This window comes from Heliangelus exortis, chromosome 29, assembly GCF_036169615.1.
Source record: "Heliangelus exortis chromosome 29, bHelExo1.hap1, whole genome shotgun sequence".
Classification (NCBI taxonomy): domain Eukaryota; kingdom Metazoa; phylum Chordata; class Aves; order Apodiformes; family Trochilidae; genus Heliangelus; species Heliangelus exortis.
Genome location: NC_092450.1, coordinates 225,335 through 247,073, shown reverse-complemented (window position 1 = coordinate 247,073; position 21,739 = coordinate 225,335). Strand labels below are relative to the sequence as shown.

At 53.2% G+C, this 21,739-nt stretch overlaps 6 protein-coding genes across 6 annotated transcripts; 3 read left to right on the top strand and 3 right to left on the bottom strand.

Annotated features, from left to right (window-relative positions):
* Positions 1-3,591: 3,591 nt before the first annotated feature.
* Positions 3,592-4,612, bottom strand: LOC139788461 (feather keratin 1-like). Its single transcript, XM_071728419.1, has one exon. The coding sequence runs from the start codon at positions 4,303-4,305 to the stop codon at positions 3,970-3,972; it is 336 nt and encodes a 111-aa protein (XP_071584520.1). The 5' UTR covers positions 4,306-4,612; the 3' UTR covers positions 3,592-3,969.
* A 1,992-nt stretch (positions 4,613-6,604) lies between these two features.
* On the top strand, positions 6,605-7,421 carry LOC139788409 (feather keratin 1-like). Its single transcript, XM_071728333.1, has 2 exons — positions 6,605-6,689; positions 7,023-7,421. The coding sequence occupies exon 2, from the start codon at positions 7,043-7,045 to the stop codon at positions 7,391-7,393; it is 351 nt and encodes a 116-aa protein (XP_071584434.1). The 5' UTR covers positions 6,605-6,689; positions 7,023-7,042; the 3' UTR covers positions 7,394-7,421.
* Positions 7,422-10,395: 2,974 nt separating this feature from the next.
* Positions 10,396-11,403, bottom strand: LOC139788428 (feather keratin 1-like). The gene has a single exon (XM_071728375.1). The coding sequence runs from the start codon at positions 11,107-11,109 to the stop codon at positions 10,774-10,776; it is 336 nt and encodes a 111-aa protein (XP_071584476.1). The 5' UTR covers positions 11,110-11,403; the 3' UTR covers positions 10,396-10,773.
* A 2,005-nt stretch (positions 11,404-13,408) lies between these two features.
* On the top strand, positions 13,409-14,587 carry LOC139788394 (feather keratin 1-like). Its single transcript, XM_071728315.1, has 2 exons — positions 13,409-13,493; positions 13,827-14,587. Exon 2 carries the CDS (start codon positions 13,847-13,849, stop codon positions 14,195-14,197), a length of 351 nt encoding a protein of 116 aa, XP_071584416.1. The 5' UTR covers positions 13,409-13,493; positions 13,827-13,846; the 3' UTR covers positions 14,198-14,587.
* A 2,612-nt stretch (positions 14,588-17,199) lies between these two features.
* LOC139788392 (feather keratin 1-like) lies at positions 17,200-18,207 on the bottom strand. The gene has a single exon (XM_071728312.1). It carries the CDS (start codon positions 17,911-17,913, stop codon positions 17,578-17,580), a length of 336 nt encoding a protein of 111 aa, XP_071584413.1. The 5' UTR covers positions 17,914-18,207; the 3' UTR covers positions 17,200-17,577.
* A 2,005-nt stretch (positions 18,208-20,212) lies between these two features.
* Positions 20,213-21,391, top strand: LOC139788378 (feather keratin 1-like). The gene is made up of 2 exons (XM_071728294.1): positions 20,213-20,297; positions 20,631-21,391. Exon 2 carries the CDS (start codon positions 20,651-20,653, stop codon positions 20,999-21,001), a length of 351 nt encoding a protein of 116 aa, XP_071584395.1. The 5' UTR covers positions 20,213-20,297; positions 20,631-20,650; the 3' UTR covers positions 21,002-21,391.
* Positions 21,392-21,739: the final 348 nt, after the last annotated feature.

The following is a 21,739-nucleotide window of genomic DNA, read 5'->3' as shown; positions in this document are numbered from 1 at the left end:
CCCCTTGCTGCTCCCTGACGCTATTCATGGGGTGCCCAGTCTGCTCCCTGGTGTTTGCTCTGGCTGCAGTGGAGCTTGGGACACATTAAGAGAAAGCCCATAGTCGGGATAGCTGTGTGTGGTCCCGGGGGATCCTGATACTAAAGCCCCCAGGCAGGAGTCATCATCCACCCAGCTTCTGAACTGCTCTGGACTGGCAGGCTGAAAGGTCTTGGTTCTCCCCCCACCTTCCTGGAGCAGTGCTAGCTGTAGCCCATAACAGTGAGTTTGCCTTCTCCCTTTCCAGTGGCTTCCTGGTAGGGGTTGCCACCTGGACAGAGCAGATCTCATAGGAAGATGTCCCTGTCCTTGCTTGGGTTCCAGTAACTATTTCCTTGCCTGACTCACAGCACCACAGGCTGAGCTAGCACACCAAAGTGATCAAATAACAGTAAATGAACATCTGGGCATCCAGTCTAATATCGGCATAAGGCACAGGTGACAATCTGTCCTGAGGCCAGTACTTTGGAGATGCTGAAGGAATTTAATGTTTATTAATTCATTTATTTATTAACGAGGATCCCTGGCCTCAAGTTGGGCCGGGGAGGTTTAGATTGAATATTAGGAAAAATTTCTTTAATGAAAGAGTGGTCAAGAATTGGAACAGCCTGCCCAGAGAAGTGGTGGACTCACCATCCCTGGAGGCATTAAACAAACATGTAGATGTGGCACTTCAGGACATGGTTTAGTGGGCATGCTGGTGCTGGGCTGATATAGTTGGATTTGATGATCTTAGAGGTCTTTTCCAATATTAATAGTTCTATGATTCTATGATTCGATGGTTCTATAGATGCAATCTGGCCCTGCTTTGCAGAAAGGGGCTGAAAATCACCTGCGGATGGAAAGTAAACAATAAATCCTTTGTCTCTGCATTGATTCTGTGCTTGGTCTTTGCATTGATTCATTTAATGTCATTAATCTTTGCCCAGAGGTTTTTGCATCTTGTTTTAATCTTATTTTGTCCCAATTACGCATCGAGGAGGGGGAGTGACAAAGCACCTGCCAGTCAGACGAGGTCAGCTCACCACACTCCTTTTGGCATTCTGTCTGGAGCTTGAGTCAATGGCACTTTGGCCTTGAGCATGCTAGAGCTGTAGTCATCACTACTTGGCAGGCTGCTGTGTGTCAGGGAGCTTCCTTGTTGTACGGCTTCCCTCTGGGTTTGGCTGAGCTTGGGAATATGTTGAAGGAACCAAAGAGTGTGTGCTACATCCTGGTACTGAGGCCCTGACTGTGCCAGGGGAGCCTTCCTGTGGGGAGGATGAGGGAATGAACCTTCCTCTTCCCTTCTGGGACTGATATGGGCTGGTTTGTTGTGCAGGTCCTGATTCACTTCTCCGCCCTACGCTGAGGTGTTTCATAGGACTAATGAGCACCCTTGGCCTGTTGCAGGGGGTGTGGACTCTGGTGTCATGCTGGTGTAAAAGGAGAAAACTTTCTGGGTGTGGTGGCAGTGAAACATGCCCTGAGGTGGCCAATGCCCCTGAGGTGGCAGCTTTTAGCTCTGAGTTGGGGCTTGGCTTCTCTCTGCCTGTGGAGCCACAACTCAGCACTACCAGAGGACTGTAGTTGGGACAGGGAGCCCAAGCACCTCTGAGAACATTGTGATTGAGTCAGGGATCCAGCCTCCATCTGAGAACACAGTAGCTGAGGCAGAGACCCAAACCACATGTGAGGGCAGCATGGTTGAGGTAGGGATTGTAACACCCTCAGCAGTAATTGCCCCAGCAGCGGAAAAGAAATAGTGGACAAGGAATTGAACAAGTCCATTGAGACTCCTAACATTTAAATAATGCCTCTGTGTTGGCAGAAACATATTGTCCAGATTTGGATATGCCAGGTATGGAGAAAGCCTCTTCCCCTGCCTGACAGTTTGAAGAAGATCTCTCACTCTCCTTGTACCCACATGCCAGCACCTCAGATGTGTAGGAGAAACCCTGAAGCCAGTTGTCTCCCACAACAGTCACTGGGAAAGAGAGCACCAGGATTGTGCTGCATGGCTGTCTCTGGTTCTTCCTGCATGACAGGGGGAGGAGAGAGGAAGTGGGATGGTAAGCTGCCTCACAGACAGAAAAGCCTGTATAGGTGAACTAAGGGGGGAGACAGCTGCTAAGAATGGACCATGCAAAAAGACTTTAAGTTTAGTTGAAGTGTTGTTTACTCCCACACCATCATATGGTGCAGAAAAAGGAGAAGATGGCTGTGAGGAGAGGAAAAGAATAACTGTTTTTCTCTTAGTCATGAAAAGAATGGAGGCCAAAGGACTTGCAGAGGTCTGCTGGTGTGAGGTGTGGGTGATTGCCTTTACAGCACTTGTTGATTTTAACTTTAGTCCTTTGCCTTCTAAAAGTGCCCTGCCCTACAGCCAGGGGTATTTCACCCTCCTGCTCTTCCAAGTCTTTCTTGCTCAAACTGGCACAGAAGAGTGAGGGTGAGGGGCCAGTGGGTTCTAAGTGCTGGCCAGAGTCAACACATGCACAGAATGACAGACAGTGCACATCCTTCCCACCTTACTCCTTCCCTCCATAATCACAGGGAACCCTGGGAATATTTCCATGGAAAGGGAGAAAGAGACAGAATCAGGGCAGGGGGAGAGGAAGTGATTGTGGGATAAGGGTCAAAAAAGGGCTGTCCAGAAGGTCTCCAAAGCAGTGTGGAGACCATCAGCAAAGAGCGAAGAGACGAAGGACAGCGCCTGAACTGCTGAAGGGCGTAAGTGGGCGCAGTGACACGTGGCTGCCCAGAGCCCTGAGTAAGTGCCGGTTTGGTAGCTCTGATCAAGTCCCCCCACGAGTTCCTCAGCCTGTGGCAAGCAGCAGCCCAAAAGAAGGGCCAAGAAAACCATAATGGGATTCTGGAATGTCTCCAAGGAAGGGCAAGGGAGATGGTGAAGGGTCTAGAGCACAAAGCTTATGAGGAGAAACTGAGGGAACTGATAACTGAGTCTGGAGAATCATAGAAGCATTGAATGGATTGGAAGGGACCTTGAAGACCATCCTGTTGTAATGTGCCTGCCAAGGACAGGGACAACTTCAGCCGGACAAGATTGCTCAAAGACCCATCGAAGATGACCTTGAGCACTTAACACAGATGTGGCAGCCACAACTTTTCAGGGCCACCTCCCCAGCTCTCCTGTAGCCCCTTCAGGCACTGGAAGGCTGCTGTAAGGTGTCCTTGGAGCCTTCTCTACCTAAAGCTGAACAATGCCAACTCTCTCAGCCTTTCTTCAGAGGGGTGGTGCTCCATCAATCTGATCACCTTTGTGGCCCTCCTCTGCGCCTGCTCCAAGAGTCCCAACTTTTTTTTTTTTGTTCCTGAGTCGAGACCTCCAGAAACGGACACTCCAAATGCGGTTGCTGGAGTAGGTGGGAAAGTCCAGAAAGCAGGGCGTCGCTCTAAGCATGGCTAATCGTATCAAGAGCAACCGAGCATCGAGAGCCACTGCAAAACCATCCCTCAAGAGACCCTCCCCACACCTGAGCCACATCTGCATCCCTGGGCATCCTGGGAGAGTATCTGCTGGAGAAAAAATGATAACTCAGGGGCACGGGCTGTGATGCAGCAAAACTTTAATGAGTCAAGAGAAGGAAACAAGGACACTCTGAGTGCAGGGAGCACCCAGGAGAGGTGAGAGGCTCCATGCGATGGTTGTGGTGGAGATCCAGGCAGTATCCACCTGCCTGACCCTCAGAGAGAGCAGGGCCAGCAGGTGTTTCCTGGGCTGGCTTTGTGTTGATCAGAGCCCTGAGGAGCACAAGAGAAGAAGGAAAGAGAAGCAGAGGGATAGGAGGGAGGGGAGTGAGAGGGAAAGGCAGGCGTGGGCTGTGCTTTGCCAGAGCCCAAGGCATCCGTGTCCTTTTGCAAGGGGGGCTGGGGTTGCTCAGCACCTTCTGGGTCATGATGAGCCCTGATCAAGGCCATCTCCAGACTTTAGCAGGGCAGGCACCTGCTGCCACAGTAGCCACTGCCAAAGCCCCCAAGACCATAGCCCCCAAGGCCAAAGCCCCCAAGGCCAAAGCCCCCGGAGTTGATGGGCACTCCCTGAGAGCTGAGGATGCTGCCAACGGCAGCGGAGGTGGAGGAGCCCACGTTGGTGTCCTGCGGGAAGGAGCTGAGGATGGGTCCCGGCAGGGTCACCACCACGGGGGAGGGCTGGATGACGACGGAGGAGTCCTGGCACTGCCTGACACAGGGCTCGTTGCAGCTGTTGGCCAGCGGTGTCGGGCCGCAGGGCCGGCATGGCAGACAGCGAGTGTAGCAGGACATGTCCTGGGCTGGAGGTGCACCTGGGAGAAAGAGGAGGGGAAAGCTGAGCAGGAGACGTAGGTAAGGAGTGGTCTGTCACACCAACAAGAGGGAGAGAATTCACAAGTTGGAGGTGAGAGCTGGAAGTTTCCGAGCGAGCTCCACAGGCTTCATCTTCTCCTGAGCCCTAAAAGAACCCTTCTAATAGCAGCCAAGCTCAAGGAGATCCATGTCTCACCCATAGCTCTGGAGATGCCTAACCAAGTCCAAGCCTCTGACCACGCTTCATCTGCTGCTCCCTTCCCTCTCCCATGACAAGCAGTTCCAAGACCCCGTCCACTATTGAGGGGCAGCTATGAGCTGATATACGCTGGAGGAGGACAAGGAGAAGAGGGAGAAAGGCTTTCATACTCACCTTTGTGCCCACACGAGAGAGGCAAGAGGAGTGGATGAGAGAGTGAGGAGCAGGGCCCGCTTTTATACTGCTCCTGCACAGCCCCAGGCCCACCGTCACTGCACAGGGGCAGTAATTTTCCAGCAGACTCACCTCCACACCAAAAGATCCTCCCCAATGGCACCGGTTGTGTTTTGGATTCCATCAATGCTGACATTTCATTTCCTCATTTCTGCCATGACTGTTGCAACAGGCCCCACTAAGCAATCTGTCCCACATTTCTTAAAAGCCTCCTTTAAGCATTGAAAGGCATTGAAATAAGGTCTCCCCAGAGCGTGTCCTTCTCCAGGCTGAACAACCACAATTTTCTCTCAGCCTGACCTCACAGGAGAGTTTGACATCCTTCTGAGCAGCCTTACAGCCCTCCTCTGCACCTGCTTGACCAGCTCCACGTCTGCCCTCTGCTTCAGAGCGCAGAGCTGGACACCCTGCTCCAGCTGGGGCCTCACCAGCCTGGAGTAGAGAGGCAGGATCCCCTCCCTCCACCTCCTGACCACTCTGCTCTGAAAGTGTCCCAGCACAAGTCTGGCTTTCTGCTCTGTGAGCACAGGTTGCCAGCTCATGTTCAGCTTTTCATCCACCAGTATCCTTGAGCCCTTCTCCAGACGGCTGCTCTCAGTCCCTTCATTCCCCTCTGGAACTGAGACCAGGGACTGCCCTGACCCACGATTTGCATGAGGTTCCCAGGTGCCCACGTCTCCAGCTTGTAAAGCTGATCCCTGCTCTGCCCAGTTCCGGCCTCTGTGACTCCATGGAATGAGAGAGGCACGGCCAGACTGGTGCACGTTTAGCAAAGGGCCACAGAGCCCGGGAAGGGACTGGAGCCCCTGAGGCAGGAGGTGCTGTGAGAGGTGGGCTTGTTCCCCCTGGAAGAGAGAAGTCCCTGGGGCACACTTCATCACAATGGCTGCAAGAGCTAAAGTGGGAGTGAAGATCACGGAGCCAGAGCCACCTGAGTCCTCTCCTGTCAACAGAGGGGATGGCATCGCAGATGAAAGAAGAGAAAGTCCAATGAGACATAAAAAGAGGCTCTGTTAGTGTGAGGGGGAGGTAAAGCCCTGTTTGAGGTCTGACAGTCAGGCTCTGGCTTCTCCATCTTTGTGGGTACTGAGAGATTGATGGGACTTGGCTGGCCATGGTTGTCTTTGAAGGGCTGTGATGGCTTTGAATGGGGTTGTTTTGGAGCAGAGGATCTGAAGAGGTCCCTGCCAACCTCCAGGATCCTATGATTCTTTCATGGGCAAGAGACAGGTGATGCATAAATGCCCCTCAGAGGGAAAAAGTGGTTGTGAACATGGGAATCAAGGACTGCCTTGGCTGCCACACCTGAGAAAGCCTGCAGTCCAAGACCAGCACCTAAGTCACCTGCTGGTGCAGGAGCAAGAAACGAAATGAGGCCAGTACTCATGAAAACACACAGATGTTTAAGGTGACCTGCTTTGGCCAGTCATGGCAGAGCAGTGACGTCAAAAGGCAGCATCCTAGAGGCAGAAGGAGGGATGAGCTGCCAGGGAGGAATTTGCTAGTAATTCCTAGATGTATTCCGAGAGAGTTAAAAACAACACCAAGCACCAGTTTTCCGCCGACCCAACTTCTCTGTCTGCACAGAGCCTTCTCGCAGCTGCTGGGGGCATATCTGGCTCTTCTGACGTGATCCTTCTCAGGAGAAAACTTGGGCTTCTCATCTGAGTGCTTGGAAAGAGGCTCCATGACCTTCATGTCACGGGCATGAAGGAAAATGAATGAGGAAATGAAACAAGAGTGTTGATGAAATCCAAAAAGCATCCCGAGCCTTTGGGGAGGATCTTTTGGTGTGGAGGTGAGTGTGCTGGAAAATCACTGCCCCTGTGCAGTGACTGTGGGCCTGGGGCAGTGCAGGAGCAGTATAAAAGCGGGCCCTGCTCCTCACTCTCCCATCCACTCCACTCAACTCCATCTCCTTGAGAAGAAGGTGAGTTTGGAGCGCTTTTGTCTTCCTTTTCCTACACCTCCTCTTCCCCTTCTTTATTTGGCATTTCTCAGCACAAAGCTGTACACTTGTCCTACTCTGGGGGATAGAGATGTCTGTCTCGGGAAAAAGATGAGTGCAGGCAGTGTGGCATGGAGAGAGGCTGAGGCTTTGTTGAGATGTCTCCTGAGCTATTACCTAGGAGGAGTTCCTTCTAGGCTTTGTCACATTTGGCAGGACTCCTTTGGAATTAATGTAAGGGTCTCTCTCATGGTTGGCTGACATGTTCCTCCTCACCCTCCCTTCTGCTCAGCTTTCCCCTCCTCTTTCTCCCAGGTGCACCTCCAGCCCAGGACATGTCCTGCTACACTCGCTGTCTGCCATGCCGGCCCTGCGGCCCAACCCCGCTGGCCAACAGCTGCAACGAGCCCTGTGTCAGGCAGTGCCAGGACTCTTCCGTCGTCATCCAGCCCTCCCCCGTGGTGGTGACCCTGCCGGGACCCATCCTCAGCTCCTTCCCGCAGAACACCGCCGTGGGCTCCTCCACCTCCGCTGCCGTTGGCAGCATCCTCAGCTCTCAGGGAGTGCCCATCAACTCCGGGGGCTTTGGCCTTGGGGGCTATGGCCTTGGGGGCTATGGTCTTGGGGGCTATGGTCTTGGGGGCTTTGGCAGTGGCTACTGTGGCAGCAGGTGCCTGCCCTGCTAAAGTCTGGAGACGGCCTTGATCAGGACTCGTCATGGCCTGGAAGATGCTGAGCGACCCCGCCCCCCCCCTTGCAAAAGGACGGGGCCAGCCTGGGCTCTGCCAAAGCACGGCCCATGCCTGCCTTTGCCTTCTTCCATCCACTCTCTCCTTTCCCTCTCATGCCCTTCTTCTCTGGGGCTCCCCTGGGCTCTCAGCAACACAAAGCCAGACCAGGGAGGACCTGCTGACCCTGCTCCCACTGTGGAGCACATGGAAGGACACCTGCCAGGATCTCTGCCACCCCTGTGTTGCACAGATTCCGTTTGCCCTTTGTCCACCCCCATCTTGTGACCTCCACTCCGACAGAACTTGTTTCCTTCTTTTGACTCATTAAAATTCTGCTGCATCCCAGCCCCTGCCTATGTGTTATCCTTTCTCTTGCAGATGATTTCCCAATAATGCCCAGCAGACAGATGTTGCTCAAGGGAGGTTCTGGGAGGGTGTTCTGGTTTTGCACTGGTTCTTAACACACTTGTGTTGGGCCTGACCTGGATGGAAGAAGCATTCCCCATAGCAGCCATCACAGTGCTGTGCTGTGTGGCTGTAGCTGGAACAGTTCTGATAACACATCAAGTCTTTGGCTTTAGCGGAGTAGGGCTTGCAAAGCAGCAAGGCTGCGTCTGCAACCTCGCTCCCAAAAGACAGGAGGCTGGGGACAGGCAAGAGGCTGTGAGATGACACAGCCTGCTGAGTGATGAGTGAGACTCACCCAAGGGATATTCCATCCCATGGGACATTGTGCTCTGCAAGAGAAACAAGGAGGAAGCAGAGGGGACATTTAGTATTAAGGGATTCGTCTTCCAAAGCAACCACTACAAGCAGTCTGGCCCTGCTTTGCAGAAAGGGGATGAAAATCACCTGCACACGTGTCATTTGGCTTAGCTGCCGGGCCAATGTTAAACCGTGACTGAGCTAATTAACTCGAGCACCACGTTGGGCGCCAATAAATCTGTCAGGGTTTAACATTGGCCCGGCAATGAAACCGAGTAACAGATGCTGTCTATTAATGCCCCTCCACTCCCTGATGAAGAAAGGAGAGAGAATAAGGGAGAGAGACTTATGGGTTGGAAACTAAACTACACAGCTTTAATAAAACAGTAATGATGAAAAGGAAAAAATTACTAAATATATACTAATATGCAGGAAAATTGATACCATGTTCCTCCCCCCCCCACCCCCCCAGTATCTTTCACGTCCCCACCGTGACTGCAGGGCAGCCCTGGGAAAGTCCAGGCTGGACTCCTGGGGTCAGCAGCCGTCGGGAGCTGGAGGCAGGAACACACAGATCCAGGCTGGCACGGATCAGGACCACAGGCAGAGGAACGGATGGGAATCCTCCCAGGATGCCAAAGCAAACAGGGACAGGCAAAGAAAGAGAAGCAGGAAGAGAAGGAAGAAGGGAGAAGGAAGGGTTTAGACCCTCGTGATCCCTCAAATTTATACTGAGTATGATGTCTACGGGATGGAATACTCTGGTCAATTTTGGTCATTTATCTTGTCCGGTCCTCCCCAAAGGAGGGCTTCAGGTGTGACCTCTTCACTCCTCTCCTTCCAAAGGGCAAAAGGTTCCTCAGAACTGAGCAGTGTCCTTGGTTCTGCACACCAGTCTCTAGCAGTAACTATAAACATCGAGCGTTATCAGTCCCAGAAGCAGACACTGACTGAGAAACTTGCTGTTAATTTCAGCACGTGCAGCTACATACAAGAGACTTAGCTGAAAGCAAAAGCACAAGACAAACTATTATCTTTATCCTGGCCCAAACCAGGACAACATAGAAAGTAAACTGTAGGAGAACAGCAGAAGATCAGCTTTGTGGATTAGAGGAGTTTTGTGAACTGCCTGACCCTGAAGGAGAATAAAGAGCTGTAAATAACTTAACGAATTTGCCATCTGGACGCTGAAATGTCCTGGTACCAGGTGCCTCCAGTGGGAACGGGTAGATAAGGTTTTATGCTAGTAGAAAGAGCACTCTGAGGTGCAAACTATAGATCAATCAGTAGATCTCTGCATACTATATAAATGTATCTTGGTCTTTGAATTGATTCCTTAAACCTCTTTCATCTTGAATTCTTGAATCAAGTTTTAATCTTTTAATCAAGTTTTAGTCCAATTACACGCTGAAAAGGGGAAGGACAGTGACACGTGGCTGCCCAGAGCCCTGAGTAAGTGCCGGTTTGGTAGCTCTGATCAAGTCCCCCCACGAGTTCCTCAGCCTGTGGCAAGCAGCAGCCCAAAAGAAGGGCCAAGAAAACCATAATGGGATTCTGGAATGTCTCCAAGGAAGGGCAAGGGAGATGGTGAAGGGTCTAGAGCACAAAGCTTATGAGGAGAAACTGAGGGAACTGATAACTGAGTCTGGAGAATCATAGAAGCATTGAATGGATTGGAAGGGACCTTGAAGACCATCCTGTTGTAATGTGCCTGCCAAGGACAGGGACAACTTCAGCCGGACAAGATTGCTCAAAGACCCATCGAAGATGACCTTGAGCACTTAACACAGATGTGGCAGCCACAACTTTTCAGGGCCACCTCCCCAGCTCTCCTGTAGCCCCTTCAGGCACTGGAAGGCTGCTGTAAGGTGTCCTTGGAGCCTTCTCTACCTAAAGCTGAACAATGCCAACTCTCTCAGCCTTTCTTCAGAGGGGTGGTGCTCCATCAATCTGATCACCTTTGTGGCCCTCCTCTGCGCCTGCTCCAAGAGTCCCAACTTTTTTTTTTTTGTTCCTGAGTCGAGACCTCCAGAAACGGACACTCCAAATGCGGTTGCTGGAGTAGGTGGGAAAGTCCAGAAAGCAGGGCGTCGCTCTAAGCATGGCTAATCGTATCAAGAGCAACCGAGCATCGAGAGCCACTGCAAAACCATCCCTCAAGAGACCCTCCCCACACCTGAGCCACATCTGCATCCCTGGGCATCCTGGGAGAGTATCTGCTGGAGAAAAAATGATAACTCAGGGGCACGGGCTGTGATGCAGCAAAACTTTAATGAGTCAAGAGAAGGAAACAAGGACACTCTGAGTGCAGGGAGCACCCAGGAGAGGTGAGAGGCTCCATGCGATGGTTGTGGTGGAGATCCAGGCAGTATCCACCTGCCTGACCCTCAGAGAGAGCAGGGCCAGCAGGTGTTTCCTGGGCTGGCTTTGTGTTGATCAGAGCCCTGAGGAGCACAAGAGAAGAAGGAAAGAGAAGCAGAGGGATAGGAGGGAGGGGAGTGAGAGGGAAAGGCAGGCGTGGGCTGTGCTTTGCCAGAGCCCAAGGCATCCGTGTCCTTTTGCAAGGGGGGCTGGGGTTGCTCAGCACCTTCTGGGTCATGATGAGCCCTGATCAAGGCCATCTCCAGACTTTAGCAGGGCAGGCACCTGCTGCCACAGTAGCCACTGCCAAAGCCCCCAAGACCATAGCCCCCAAGGCCAAAGCCCCCAAGGCCAAAGCCCCCGGAGTTGATGGGCACTCCCTGAGAGCTGAGGATGCTGCCAACGGCAGCGGAGGTGGAGGAGCCCACGTTGGTGTCCTGCGGGAAGGAGCTGAGGATGGGTCCCGGCAGGGTCACCACCACGGGGGAGGGCTGGATGACGACGGAGGAGTCCTGGCACTGCCTGACACAGGGCTCGTTGCAGCTGTTGGCCAGCGGGGTCGGGCCGCAGGGCCGGCATGGCAGACAGCGAGTGTAGCAGGACATGTCCTGGGCTGGAGGTGCACCTGGGAGAAAGAGGAGGGGAAAGCTGAGCAGGAGACGTAGGTAAGGAGTGGTCTGTCACACCAACAAGAGGGAGAGAATTCACAAGTTGGAGGTGAGAGCTGGAAGTTTCCGAGCGAGCTCCACAGGCTTCATCTTCTCCTGAGCCCTAAAAGAACCCTTCTAATAGCAGCCAAGCTCAAGGAGATCCATGTCTCACCCATAGCTCTGGAGATGCCTAACCAAGTCCAAGCCTCTGACCACGCTTCATCTGCTGCTCCCTTCCCTCTCCCATGACAAGCAGTTCCAAGACCCCGTCCACTATTGAGGGGCAGCTATGAGCTGATATACGCTGGAGGAGGACAAGGAGAAGAGGGAGAAAGGCTTTCATACTCACCTTTGTGCCCACACGAGAGAGGCAAGAGGAGTGGATGAGAGAGTGAGGAGCAGGGCCCGCTTTTATACTGCTCCTGCACAGCCCCAGGCCCACCGTCACTGCACAGGGGCAGTAATTTTCCAGCAGACTCACCTCCACACCAAAAGATCCTCCCCAATGGCACCGGTTGTGTTTTGGATTCCATCAATGCTGACATTTCATTTCCTCATTTCTGCCATGACTGTTGCAACAGGCCCCACTAAGCAATCTGTCCCACATTTCTTAAAAGCCTCCTTTAAGCATTGAAAGGCATTGAAATAAGGTCTCCCCAGAGCGTGTCCTTCTCCAGGCTGAACAACCACAATTTTCTCTCAGCCTGACCTCACAGGAGAGTTTGACATCCTTCTGAGCAGCCTTACAGCCCTCCTCTGCACCTGCTTGACCAGCTCCACGTCTGCCCTCTGCTTCAGAGCGCAGAGCTGGACACCCTGCTCCAGCTGGGGCCTCACCAGCCTGGAGTAGAGAGGCAGGATCCCCTCCCTCCACCTCCTGACCACTCTGCTCTGAAAGTGTCCCAGCACAAGTCTGGCTTTCTGCTCTGTGAGCACAGGTTGCCAGCTCATGTTCAGCTTTTCATCCACCAGTATCCTTGAGCCCTTCTCCAGACGGCTGCTCTCAGTCCCTTCATTCCCCTCTGGAACTGAGACCAGGGACTGCCCTGACCCACGATTTGCATGAGGTTCCCAGGTGCCCACGTCTCCAGCTTGTAAAGCTGATCCCTGCTCTGCCCAGTTCCGGCCTCTGTGACTCCATGGAATGAGAGAGGCACGGCCAGACTGGTGCACGTTTAGCAAAGGGCCACAGAGCCCGGGAAGGGACTGGAGCCCCTGAGGCAGGAGGTGCTGTGAGAGGTGGGCTTGTTCCCCCTGGAAGAGAGAAGTCCCTGGGGCACACTTCATCACAATGGCTGCAAGAGCTAAAGTGGGAGTGAAGATCACGGAGCCGGAGCCACCTGAGTCCTCTCCTGTCAACAGAGGGGATGGCATCGCAGATGAAAGAAGAGAAAGTCCAATGAGACATAAAAAGAGGCTCTGTTAGTGTGAGGGGGAGGTAAAGCCCTGTTTGAGGTCTGACAGTCAGGCTCTGGCTTCTCCATCTTTGTGGGTACTGAGAGATTGATGGGACTTGGCTGGCCATGGTTGTCTTTGAAGGGCTGTGATGGCTTTGAATGGGGTTGTTTTGGAGCAGAGGATCTGAAGAGGTCCCTGCCAACCTCCAGGATCCTATGATTCTTTCATGGGCAAGAGACAGGTGATGCATAAATGCCCCTCAGAGGGAAAAAGTGGTTGTGAACATGGGAATCAAGGACTGCCTTGGCTGCCACACCTGAGAAAGCCTGCAGTCCAAGACCAGCACCTAAGTCACCTGCTGGTGCAGGAGCAAGAAACGAAATGAGGCCAGTACTCATGAAAACACACAGATGTTTAAGGTGACCTGCTTTGGCCAGTCATGGCAGAGCAGTGACGTCAAAAGGCAGCATCCTAGAGGCAGAAGGAGGGATGAGCTGCCAGGGAGGAATTTGCTAGTAATTCCTAGATGTATTCCGAGAGAGTTAAAAACAACACCAAGCACCAGTTTTCCGCCGACCCAACTTCTCTGTCTGCACAGAGCCTTCTCGCAGCTGCTGGGGGCATATCTGGCTCTTCTGACGTGATCCTTCTCAGGAGAAAACTTGGGCTTCTCATCTGAGTGCTTGGAAAGAGGCTCCATGACCTTCATGTCACGGGCATGAAGGAAAATGAATGAGGAAATGAAACAAGAGTGTTGATGAAATCCAAAAAGCATCCCGAGCCTTTGGGGAGGATCTTTTGGTGTGGAGGTGAGTGTGCTGGAAAATCACTGCCCCTGTGCAGTGACTGTGGGCCTGGGGCAGTGCAGGAGCAGTATAAAAGCGGGCCCTGCTCCTCACTCTCCCATCCACTCCACTCAACTCCATCTCCTTGAGAAGAAGGTGAGTTTGGAGCGCTTTTGTCTTCCTTTTCCTACACCTCCTCTTCCCCTTCTTTATTTGGCATTTCTCAGCACAAAGCTGTACACTTGTCCTACTCTGGGGGATAGAGATGTCTGTCTCGGGAAAAAGATGAGTGCAGGCAGTGTGGCATGGAGAGAGGCTGAGGCTTTGTTGAGATGTCTCCTGAGCTATTACCTAGGAGGAGTTCCTTCTAGGCTTTGTCACATTTGGCAGGACTCCTTTGGAATTAATGTAAGGGTCTCTCTCATGGTTGGCTGACATGTTCCTCCTCACCCTCCCTTCTGCTCAGCTTTCCCCTCCTCTTTCTCCCAGGTGCACCTCCAGCCCAGGACATGTCCTGCTACACTCGCTGTCTGCCATGCCGGCCCTGCGGCCCAACCCCGCTGGCCAACAGCTGCAACGAGCCCTGTGTCAGGCAGTGCCAGGACTCTTCCGTCGTCATCCAGCCCTCCCCCGTGGTGGTGACCCTGCCGGGACCCATCCTCAGCTCCTTCCCGCAGAACACCGCCGTGGGCTCCTCCACCTCCGCTGCCGTTGGCAGCATCCTCAGCTCTCAGGGAGTGCCCATCAACTCCGGGGGCTTTGGCCTTGGGGGCTATGGCCTTGGGGGCTATGGTCTTGGGGGCTATGGTCTTGGGGGCTTTGGCAGTGGCTACTGTGGCAGCAGGTGCCTGCCCTGCTAAAGTCTGGAGACGGCCTTGATCAGGACTCGTCATGGCCCGGAAGATGCTGAGCGACCCCGCCCCCCCCCTTGCAAAAGGACGGGGCCAGCCTGGGCTCTGCCAAAGCACGGCCCATGCCTGCCTTTGCCCTCTTCCATCCACTCTCTCCTTTCCCTCTCATGCCCTTCTTCTCTGGGGCTCCCCTGGGCTCTCAGCAACACAAAGCCAGACCAGGGAGGACCTGCTGACCCTGCTCCCGCTGTGGAGCACATGGAAGGACACCTGCCAGGATCTCTGCCACCCCTGTGTTGCACAGATTCCGTTTGCCCTTTGTCCACCCCCATCTTGTGACCTCCACTCCGACAGAACTTGTTTCCTTCTTTTGACTCATTAAAATTCTGCTGCATCCCAGCCCCTGCCTATGTGTTATCCTTTCTCTTGCAGATGATTTCCCAATAATGCCCAGCAGACAGATGTTGCTCAAGGGAGGTTCTGGGAGGGTGTTCTGGTTTTGCACTGGTTCTTAACACACTTGTGTTGGGCCTGACCTGGATGGAAGAAGCATTCCCCATAGCAGCCATCACAGTGCTGTGCTGTGTGGCTGTAGCTGGAACAGTTCTGATAACACATCAAGTCTTTGGCTTTAGCGGAGTAGGGCTTGCAAAGCAGCAAGGCTGCGTCTGCAACCTCGCTCCCAAAAGACAGGAGGCTGGGGACAGGCAAGAGGCTGTGAGATGACACAGCCTGCTGAGTGATGAGTGAGACTCACCCAAGGGATATTCCATCCCATGGGACATTGTGCTCTGCAAGAGAAACAAGGAGGAAGCAGAGGGGACATTTAGTATTAAGGGATTCGTCTTCCAAAGCAACCACTACAAGCAGTCTGGCCCTGCTTTGCAGAAAGGGGATGAAAATCACCTGCACACGTGTCATTTGGCTTAGCTGCCGGGCCAATGTTAAACCGTGACTGAGCTAATTAACTCGAGCACCACGTTGGGCGCCAATAAATCTGTCAGGGTTTAACATTGGCCCGGCAATGAAACCGAGTAACAGATGCTGTCTATTAATGCCCCTCCACTCCCTGATGAAGAAAGGAGAGAGAATAAGGGAGAGAGACTTATGGGTTGGAAACTAAACTACACAGCTTTAATAAAACAGTAATGATGAAAAGGAAAAAATTACTAAATATATACTAATATGCAGGAAAATTGATACCATGTTCCTCCCCCCCCCACCCCCCCAGTATCTTTCACGTCCCCACCGTGACTGCAGGGCAGCCCTGGGAAAGTCCAGGCTGGACTCCTGGGGTCAGCAGCCGTCGGGAGCTGGAGGCAGGAACACACAGATCCAGGCTGGCACGGATCAGGACCACAGGCAGAGGAACGGATGGGAATCCTCCCAGGATGCCAAAGCAAACAGGGACAGGCAAAGAAAGAGAAGCAGGAAGAGAAGGAAGAAGGGAGAAGGAAGGGTTTAGACCCTCGTGATCCCTCAAATTTATACTGAGTATGATGTCTACGGGATGGAATACTCTGGTCAATTTTGGTCATTTATCTTGTCCGGTCCTCCCCAAAGGAGGGCTTCAGGTGTGACCTCTTCACTCCTCTCCTTCCAAAGGGCAAAAGGTTCCTCAGAACTGAGCAGTGTCCTTGGTTCTGCACACCAGTCTCTAGCAGTAACTATAAACATCGAGCGTTATCAGTCCCAGAAGCAGACACTGACTGAGAAACTTGCTGTTAATTTCAGCACGTGCAGCTACATACAAGAGACTTAGCTGAAAGCAAAAGCACAAGACAAACTATTATCTTTATCCTGGCCCAAACCAGGACAACATAGAAAGTAAACTGTAGGAGAACAGCAGAAGATCAGCTTTGTGGATTAGAGGAGTTTTGTGAACTGCCTGACCCTGAAGGAGAATAAAGAGCTGTAAATAACTTAACGAATTTGCCATCTGGACGCTGAAATGTCCTGGCACCAGGTGCCTCCAGTGGGAACGGGTAGATAAGGTTTTATGCTAGTAGAAAGAGCACTCTGAGGTGCAAACTATAGATCAATCAGTAGATCTCTGCATACTATATAAATGTATCTTGGTCTTTGAATTGATTCCTTAAACCTCTTTCATCTTGAATTCTTGAATCAAGTTTTAATCTTTTAATCAAGTTTTAGTCCAATTACACGCTGAAAAGGGGAAGGACAGTGACACGTGGCTGCCCAGAGCCCTGAGTAAGTGCCGGTTTGGTAGCTCTGATCAAGTCCCCCCACGAGTTCCTCAGCCTGTGGCAAGCAGCAGCCCAAAAGAAGGGCCAAGAAAACCATAATGGGATTCTGGAATGTCTCCAAGGAAGGGCAAGGGAGATGGTGAAGGGTCTAGAGCACAAAGCTTATGAGGAGAAACTGAGGGAACTGATAACTGAGTCTGGAGAATCATAGAAGCATTGAATGGATTGGAAGGGACCTTGAAGACCATCCTGTTGTAATGTGCCTGCCAAGGACAGGGACAACTTCAGCCGGACAAGATTGCTCAAAGACCCATCGAAGATGACCTTGAGCACTTAACACAGATGTGGCAGCCACAACTTTTCAGGGCCACCTCCCCAGCTCTCCTGTAGCCCCTTCAGGCACTGGAAGGCTGCTGTAAGGTGTCCTTGGAGCCTTCTCTACCTAAAGCTGAACAATGCCAACTCTCTCAGCCTTTCTTCAGAGGGGTGGTGCTCCATCAATCTGATCACCTTTGTGGCCCTCCTCTGCGCCTGCTCCAAGAGTCCCAACTTTTTTTTTTTTGTTCCTGAGTCGAGACCTCCAGAAACGGACACTCCAAATGCGGTTGCTGGAGTAGGTGGGAAAGTCCAGAAAGCAGGGCGTCGCTCTAAGCATGGCTAATCGTATCAAGAGCAACCGAGCATCGAGAGCCACTGCAAAACCATCCCTCAAGAGACCCTCCCCACACCTGAGCCACATCTGCATCCCTGGGCATCCTGGGAGAGTATCTGCTGGAGAAAAAATGATAACTCAGGGGCACGGGCTGTGATGCAGCAAAACTTTAATGAGTCAAGAGAAGGAAACAAGGACACTCTGAGTGCAGGGAGCACCCAGGAGAGGTGAGAGGCTCCATGCGATGGTTGTGGTGGAGATCCAGGCAGTATCCACCTGCCTGACCCTCAGAGAGAGCAGGGCCAGCAGGTGTTTCCTGGGCTGGCTTTGTGTTGATCAGAGCCCTGAGGAGCACAAGAGAAGAAGGAAAGAGAAGCAGAGGGATAGGAGGGAGGGGAGTGAGAGGGAAAGGCAGGCGTGGGCTGTGCTTTGCCAGAGCCCAAGGCATCCGTGTCCTTTTGCAAGGGGGGCTGGGGTTGCTCAGCACCTTCTGGGTCATGATGAGCCCTGATCAAGGCCATCTCCAGACTTTAGCAGGGCAGGCACCTGCTGCCACAGTAGCCACTGCCAAAGCCCCCAAGACCATAGCCCCCAAGGCCAAAGCCCCCAAGGCCAAAGCCCCCGGAGTTGATGGGCACTCCCTGAGAGCTGAGGATGCTGCCAACGGCAGCGGAGGTGGAGGAGCCCACGTTGGTGTCCTGCGGGAAGGAGCTGAGGATGGGTCCCGGCAGGGTCACCACCACGGGGGAGGGCTGGATGACGACGGAGGAGTCCTGGCACTGCCTGACACAGGGCTCGTTGCAGCTGTTGGCCAGCGGGGTCGGGCCGCAGGGCCGGCATGGCAGACAGCGAGTGTAGCAGGACATGTCCTGGGCTGGAGGTGCACCTGGGAGAAAGAGGAGGGGAAAGCTGAGCAGGAGACGTAGGTAAGGAGTGGTCTGTCACACCAACAAGAGGGAGAGAATTCACAAGTTGGAGGTGAGAGCTGGAAGTTTCCGAGCGAGCTCCACAGGCTTCATCTTCTCCTGAGCCCTAAAAGAACCCTTCTAATAGCAGCCAAGCTCAAGGAGATCCATGTCTCACCCATAGCTCTGGAGATGCCTAACCAAGTCCAAGCCTCTGACCACGCTTCATCTGCTGCTCCCTTCCCTCTCCCATGACAAGCAGTTCCAAGACCCCGTCCACTATTGAGGGGCAGCTATGAGCTGATATACGCTGGAGGAGGACAAGGAGAAGAGGGAGAAAGGCTTTCATACTCACCTTTGTGCCCACACGAGAGAGGCAAGAGGAGTGGATGAGAGAGTGAGGAGCAGGGCCCGCTTTTATACTGCTCCTGCACAGCCCCAGGCCCACCGTCACTGCACAGGGGCAGTAATTTTCCAGCAGACTCACCTCCACACCAAAAGATCCTCCCCAATGGCACCGGTTGTGTTTTGGATTCCATCAATGCTGACATTTCATTTCCTCATTTCTGCCATGACTGTTGCAACAGGCCCCACTAAGCAATCTGTCCCACATTTCTTAAAAGCCTCCTTTAAGCATTGAAAGGCATTGAAATAAGGTCTCCCCAGAGCGTGTCCTTCTCCAGGCTGAACAACCACAATTTTCTCTCAGCCTGACCTCACAGGAGAGTTTGACATCCTTCTGAGCAGCCTTACAGCCCTCCTCTGCACCTGCTTGACCAGCTCCACGTCTGCCCTCTGCTTCAGAGCGCAGAGCTGGACACCCTGCTCCAGCTGGGGCCTCACCAGCCTGGAGTAGAGAGGCAGGATCCCCTCCCTCCACCTCCTGACCACTCTGCTCTGAAAGTGTCCCAGCACAAGTCTGGCTTTCTGCTCTGTGAGCACAGGTTGCCAGCTCATGTTCAGCTTTTCATCCACCAGTATCCTTGAGCCCTTCTCCAGACGGCTGCTCTCAGTCCCTTCATTCCCCTCTGGAACTGAGACCAGGGACTGCCCTGACCCACGATTTGCATGAGGTTCCCAGGTGCCCACGTCTCCAGCTTGTAAAGCTGATCCCTGCTCTGCCCAGTTCCGGCCTCTGTGACTCCATGGAATGAGAGAGGCACGGCCAGACTGGTGCACGTTTAGCAAAGGGCCACAGAGCCCGGGAAGGGACTGGAGCCCCTGAGGCAGGAGGTGCTGTGAGAGGTGGGCTTGTTCCCCCTGGAAGAGAGAAGTCCCTGGGGCACACTTCATCACAATGGCTGCAAGAGCTAAAGTGGGAGTGAAGATCACGGAGCCAGAGCCACCTGAGTCCTCTCCTGTCAACAGAGGGGATGGCATCGCAGATGAAAGAAGAGAAAGTCCAATGAGACATAAAAAGAGGCTCTGTTAGTGTGAGGGGGAGGTAAAGCCCTGTTTGAGGTCTGACAGTCAGGCTCTGGCTTCTCCATCTTTGTGGGTACTGAGAGATTGATGGGACTTGGCTGGCCATGGTTGTCTTTGAAGGGCTGTGATGGCTTTGAATGGGGTTGTTTTGGAGCAGAGGATCTGAAGAGGTCCCTGCCAACCTCCAGGATCCTATGATTCTTTCATGGGCAAGAGACAGGTGATGCATAAATGCCCCTCAGAGGGAAAAAGTGGTTGTGAACATGGGAATCAAGGACTGCCTTGGCTGCCACACCTGAGAAAGCCTGCAGTCCAAGACCAGCACCTAAGTCACCTGCTGGTGCAGGAGCAAGAAACGAAATGAGGCCAGTACTCATGAAAACACACAGATGTTTAAGGTGACCTGCTTTGGCCAGTCATGGCAGAGCAGTGACGTCAAAAGGCAGCATCCTAGAGGCAGAAGGAGGGATGAGCTGCCAGGGAGGAATTTGCTAGTAATTCCTAGATGTATTCCGAGAGAGTTAAAAACAACACCAAGCACCAGTTTTCCGCCGACCCAACTTCTCTGTCTGCACAGAGCCTTCTCGCAGCTGCTGGGGGCATATCTGGCTCTTCTGACGTGATCCTTCTCAGGAGAAAACTTGGGCTTCTCATCTGAGTGCTTGGAAAGAGGCTCCATGACCTTCATGTCACGGGCATGAAGGAAAATGAATGAGGAAATGAAACAAGAGTGTTGATGAAATCCAAAAAGCATCCCGAGCCTTTGGGGAGGATCTTTTGGTGTGGAGGTGAGTGTGCTGGAAAATCACTGCCCCTGTGCAGTGACTGTGGGCCTGGGGCAGTGCAGGAGCAGTATAAAAGCGGGCCCTGCTCCTCACTCTCCCATCCACTCCACTCAACTCCATCTCCTTGAGAAGAAGGTGAGTTTGGAGCGCTTTTGTCTTCCTTTTCCTACACCTCCTCTTCCCCTTCTTTATTTGGCATTTCTCAGCACAAAGCTGTACACTTGTCCTACTCTGGGGGATAGAGATGTCTGTCTCGGGAAAAAGATGAGTGCAGGCAGTGTGGCATGGAGAGAGGCTGAGGCTTTGTTGAGATGTCTCCTGAGCTATTACCTAGGAGGAGTTCCTTCTAGGCTTTGTCACATTTGGCAGGACTCCTTTGGAATTAATGTAAGGGTCTCTCTCATGGTTGGCTGACATGTTCCTCCTCACCCTCCCTTCTGCTCAGCTTTCCCCTCCTCTTTCTCCCAGGTGCACCTCCAGCCCAGGACATGTCCTGCTACACTCGCTGTCTGCCATGCCGGCCCTGCGGCCCAACCCCGCTGGCCAACAGCTGCAACGAGCCCTGTGTCAGGCAGTGCCAGGACTCTTCCGTCGTCATCCAGCCCTCCCCCGTGGTGGTGACCCTGCCGGGACCCATCCTCAGCTCCTTCCCGCAGAACACCGCCGTGGGCTCCTCCACCTCCGCTGCCGTTGGCAGCATCCTCAGCTCTCAGGGAGTGCCCATCAACTCCGGGGGCTTTGGCCTTGGGGGCTATGGCCTTGGGGGCTATGGTCTTGGGGGCTATGGTCTTGGGGGCTTTGGCAGTGGCTACTGTGGCAGCAGGTGCCTGCCCTGCTAAAGTCTGGAGACGGCCTTGATCAGGACTCGTCATGGCCCGGAAGATGCTGAGCGACCCCGCCCCCCCCCTTGCAAAAGGACGGGGCCAGCCTGGGCTCTGCCAAAGCACGGCCCATGCCTGCCTTTGCCCTCTTCCATCCACTCTCTCCTTTCCCTCTCATGCCCTTCTTCTCTGGGGCTCCCCTGGGCTCTCAGCAACACAAAGCCAGACCAGGGAGGACCTGCTGACCCTGCTCCCGCTGTGGAGCACATGGAAGGACACCTGCCAGGATCTCTGCCACCCCTGTGTTGCACAGATTCCGTTTGCCCTTTGTCCACCCCCATCTTGTGACCTCCACTCCGACAGAACTTGTTTCCTTCTTTTGACTCATTAAAATTCTGCTGCATCCCAGCCCCTGCCTATGTGTTATCCTTTCTCTTGCAGATGATTTCCCAATAATGCCCAGCAGACAGATGTTGCTCAAGGGAGGTTCTGGGAGGGTGTTCTGGTTTTGCACTGGTTCTTAACACACTTGTGTTGGGCCTGACCTGGATGGAAGAAGCATTCCCCATAGCAGCCATCACAGTGCTGTGCTGTGTGGCTGTAGCTGGAACAGTTCTGATAACACATCAAGTCTTTGGCTTTAGCGGAGTAGGGCTTGCAAAGCAGCAAGGCTGCGTCTGCAACCTCGCTCCCAAAAGACAGGAGGCTGGGGACAGGCAAGAGGCTGTGAGATGACACAGCCTGCTGAGTGATGAG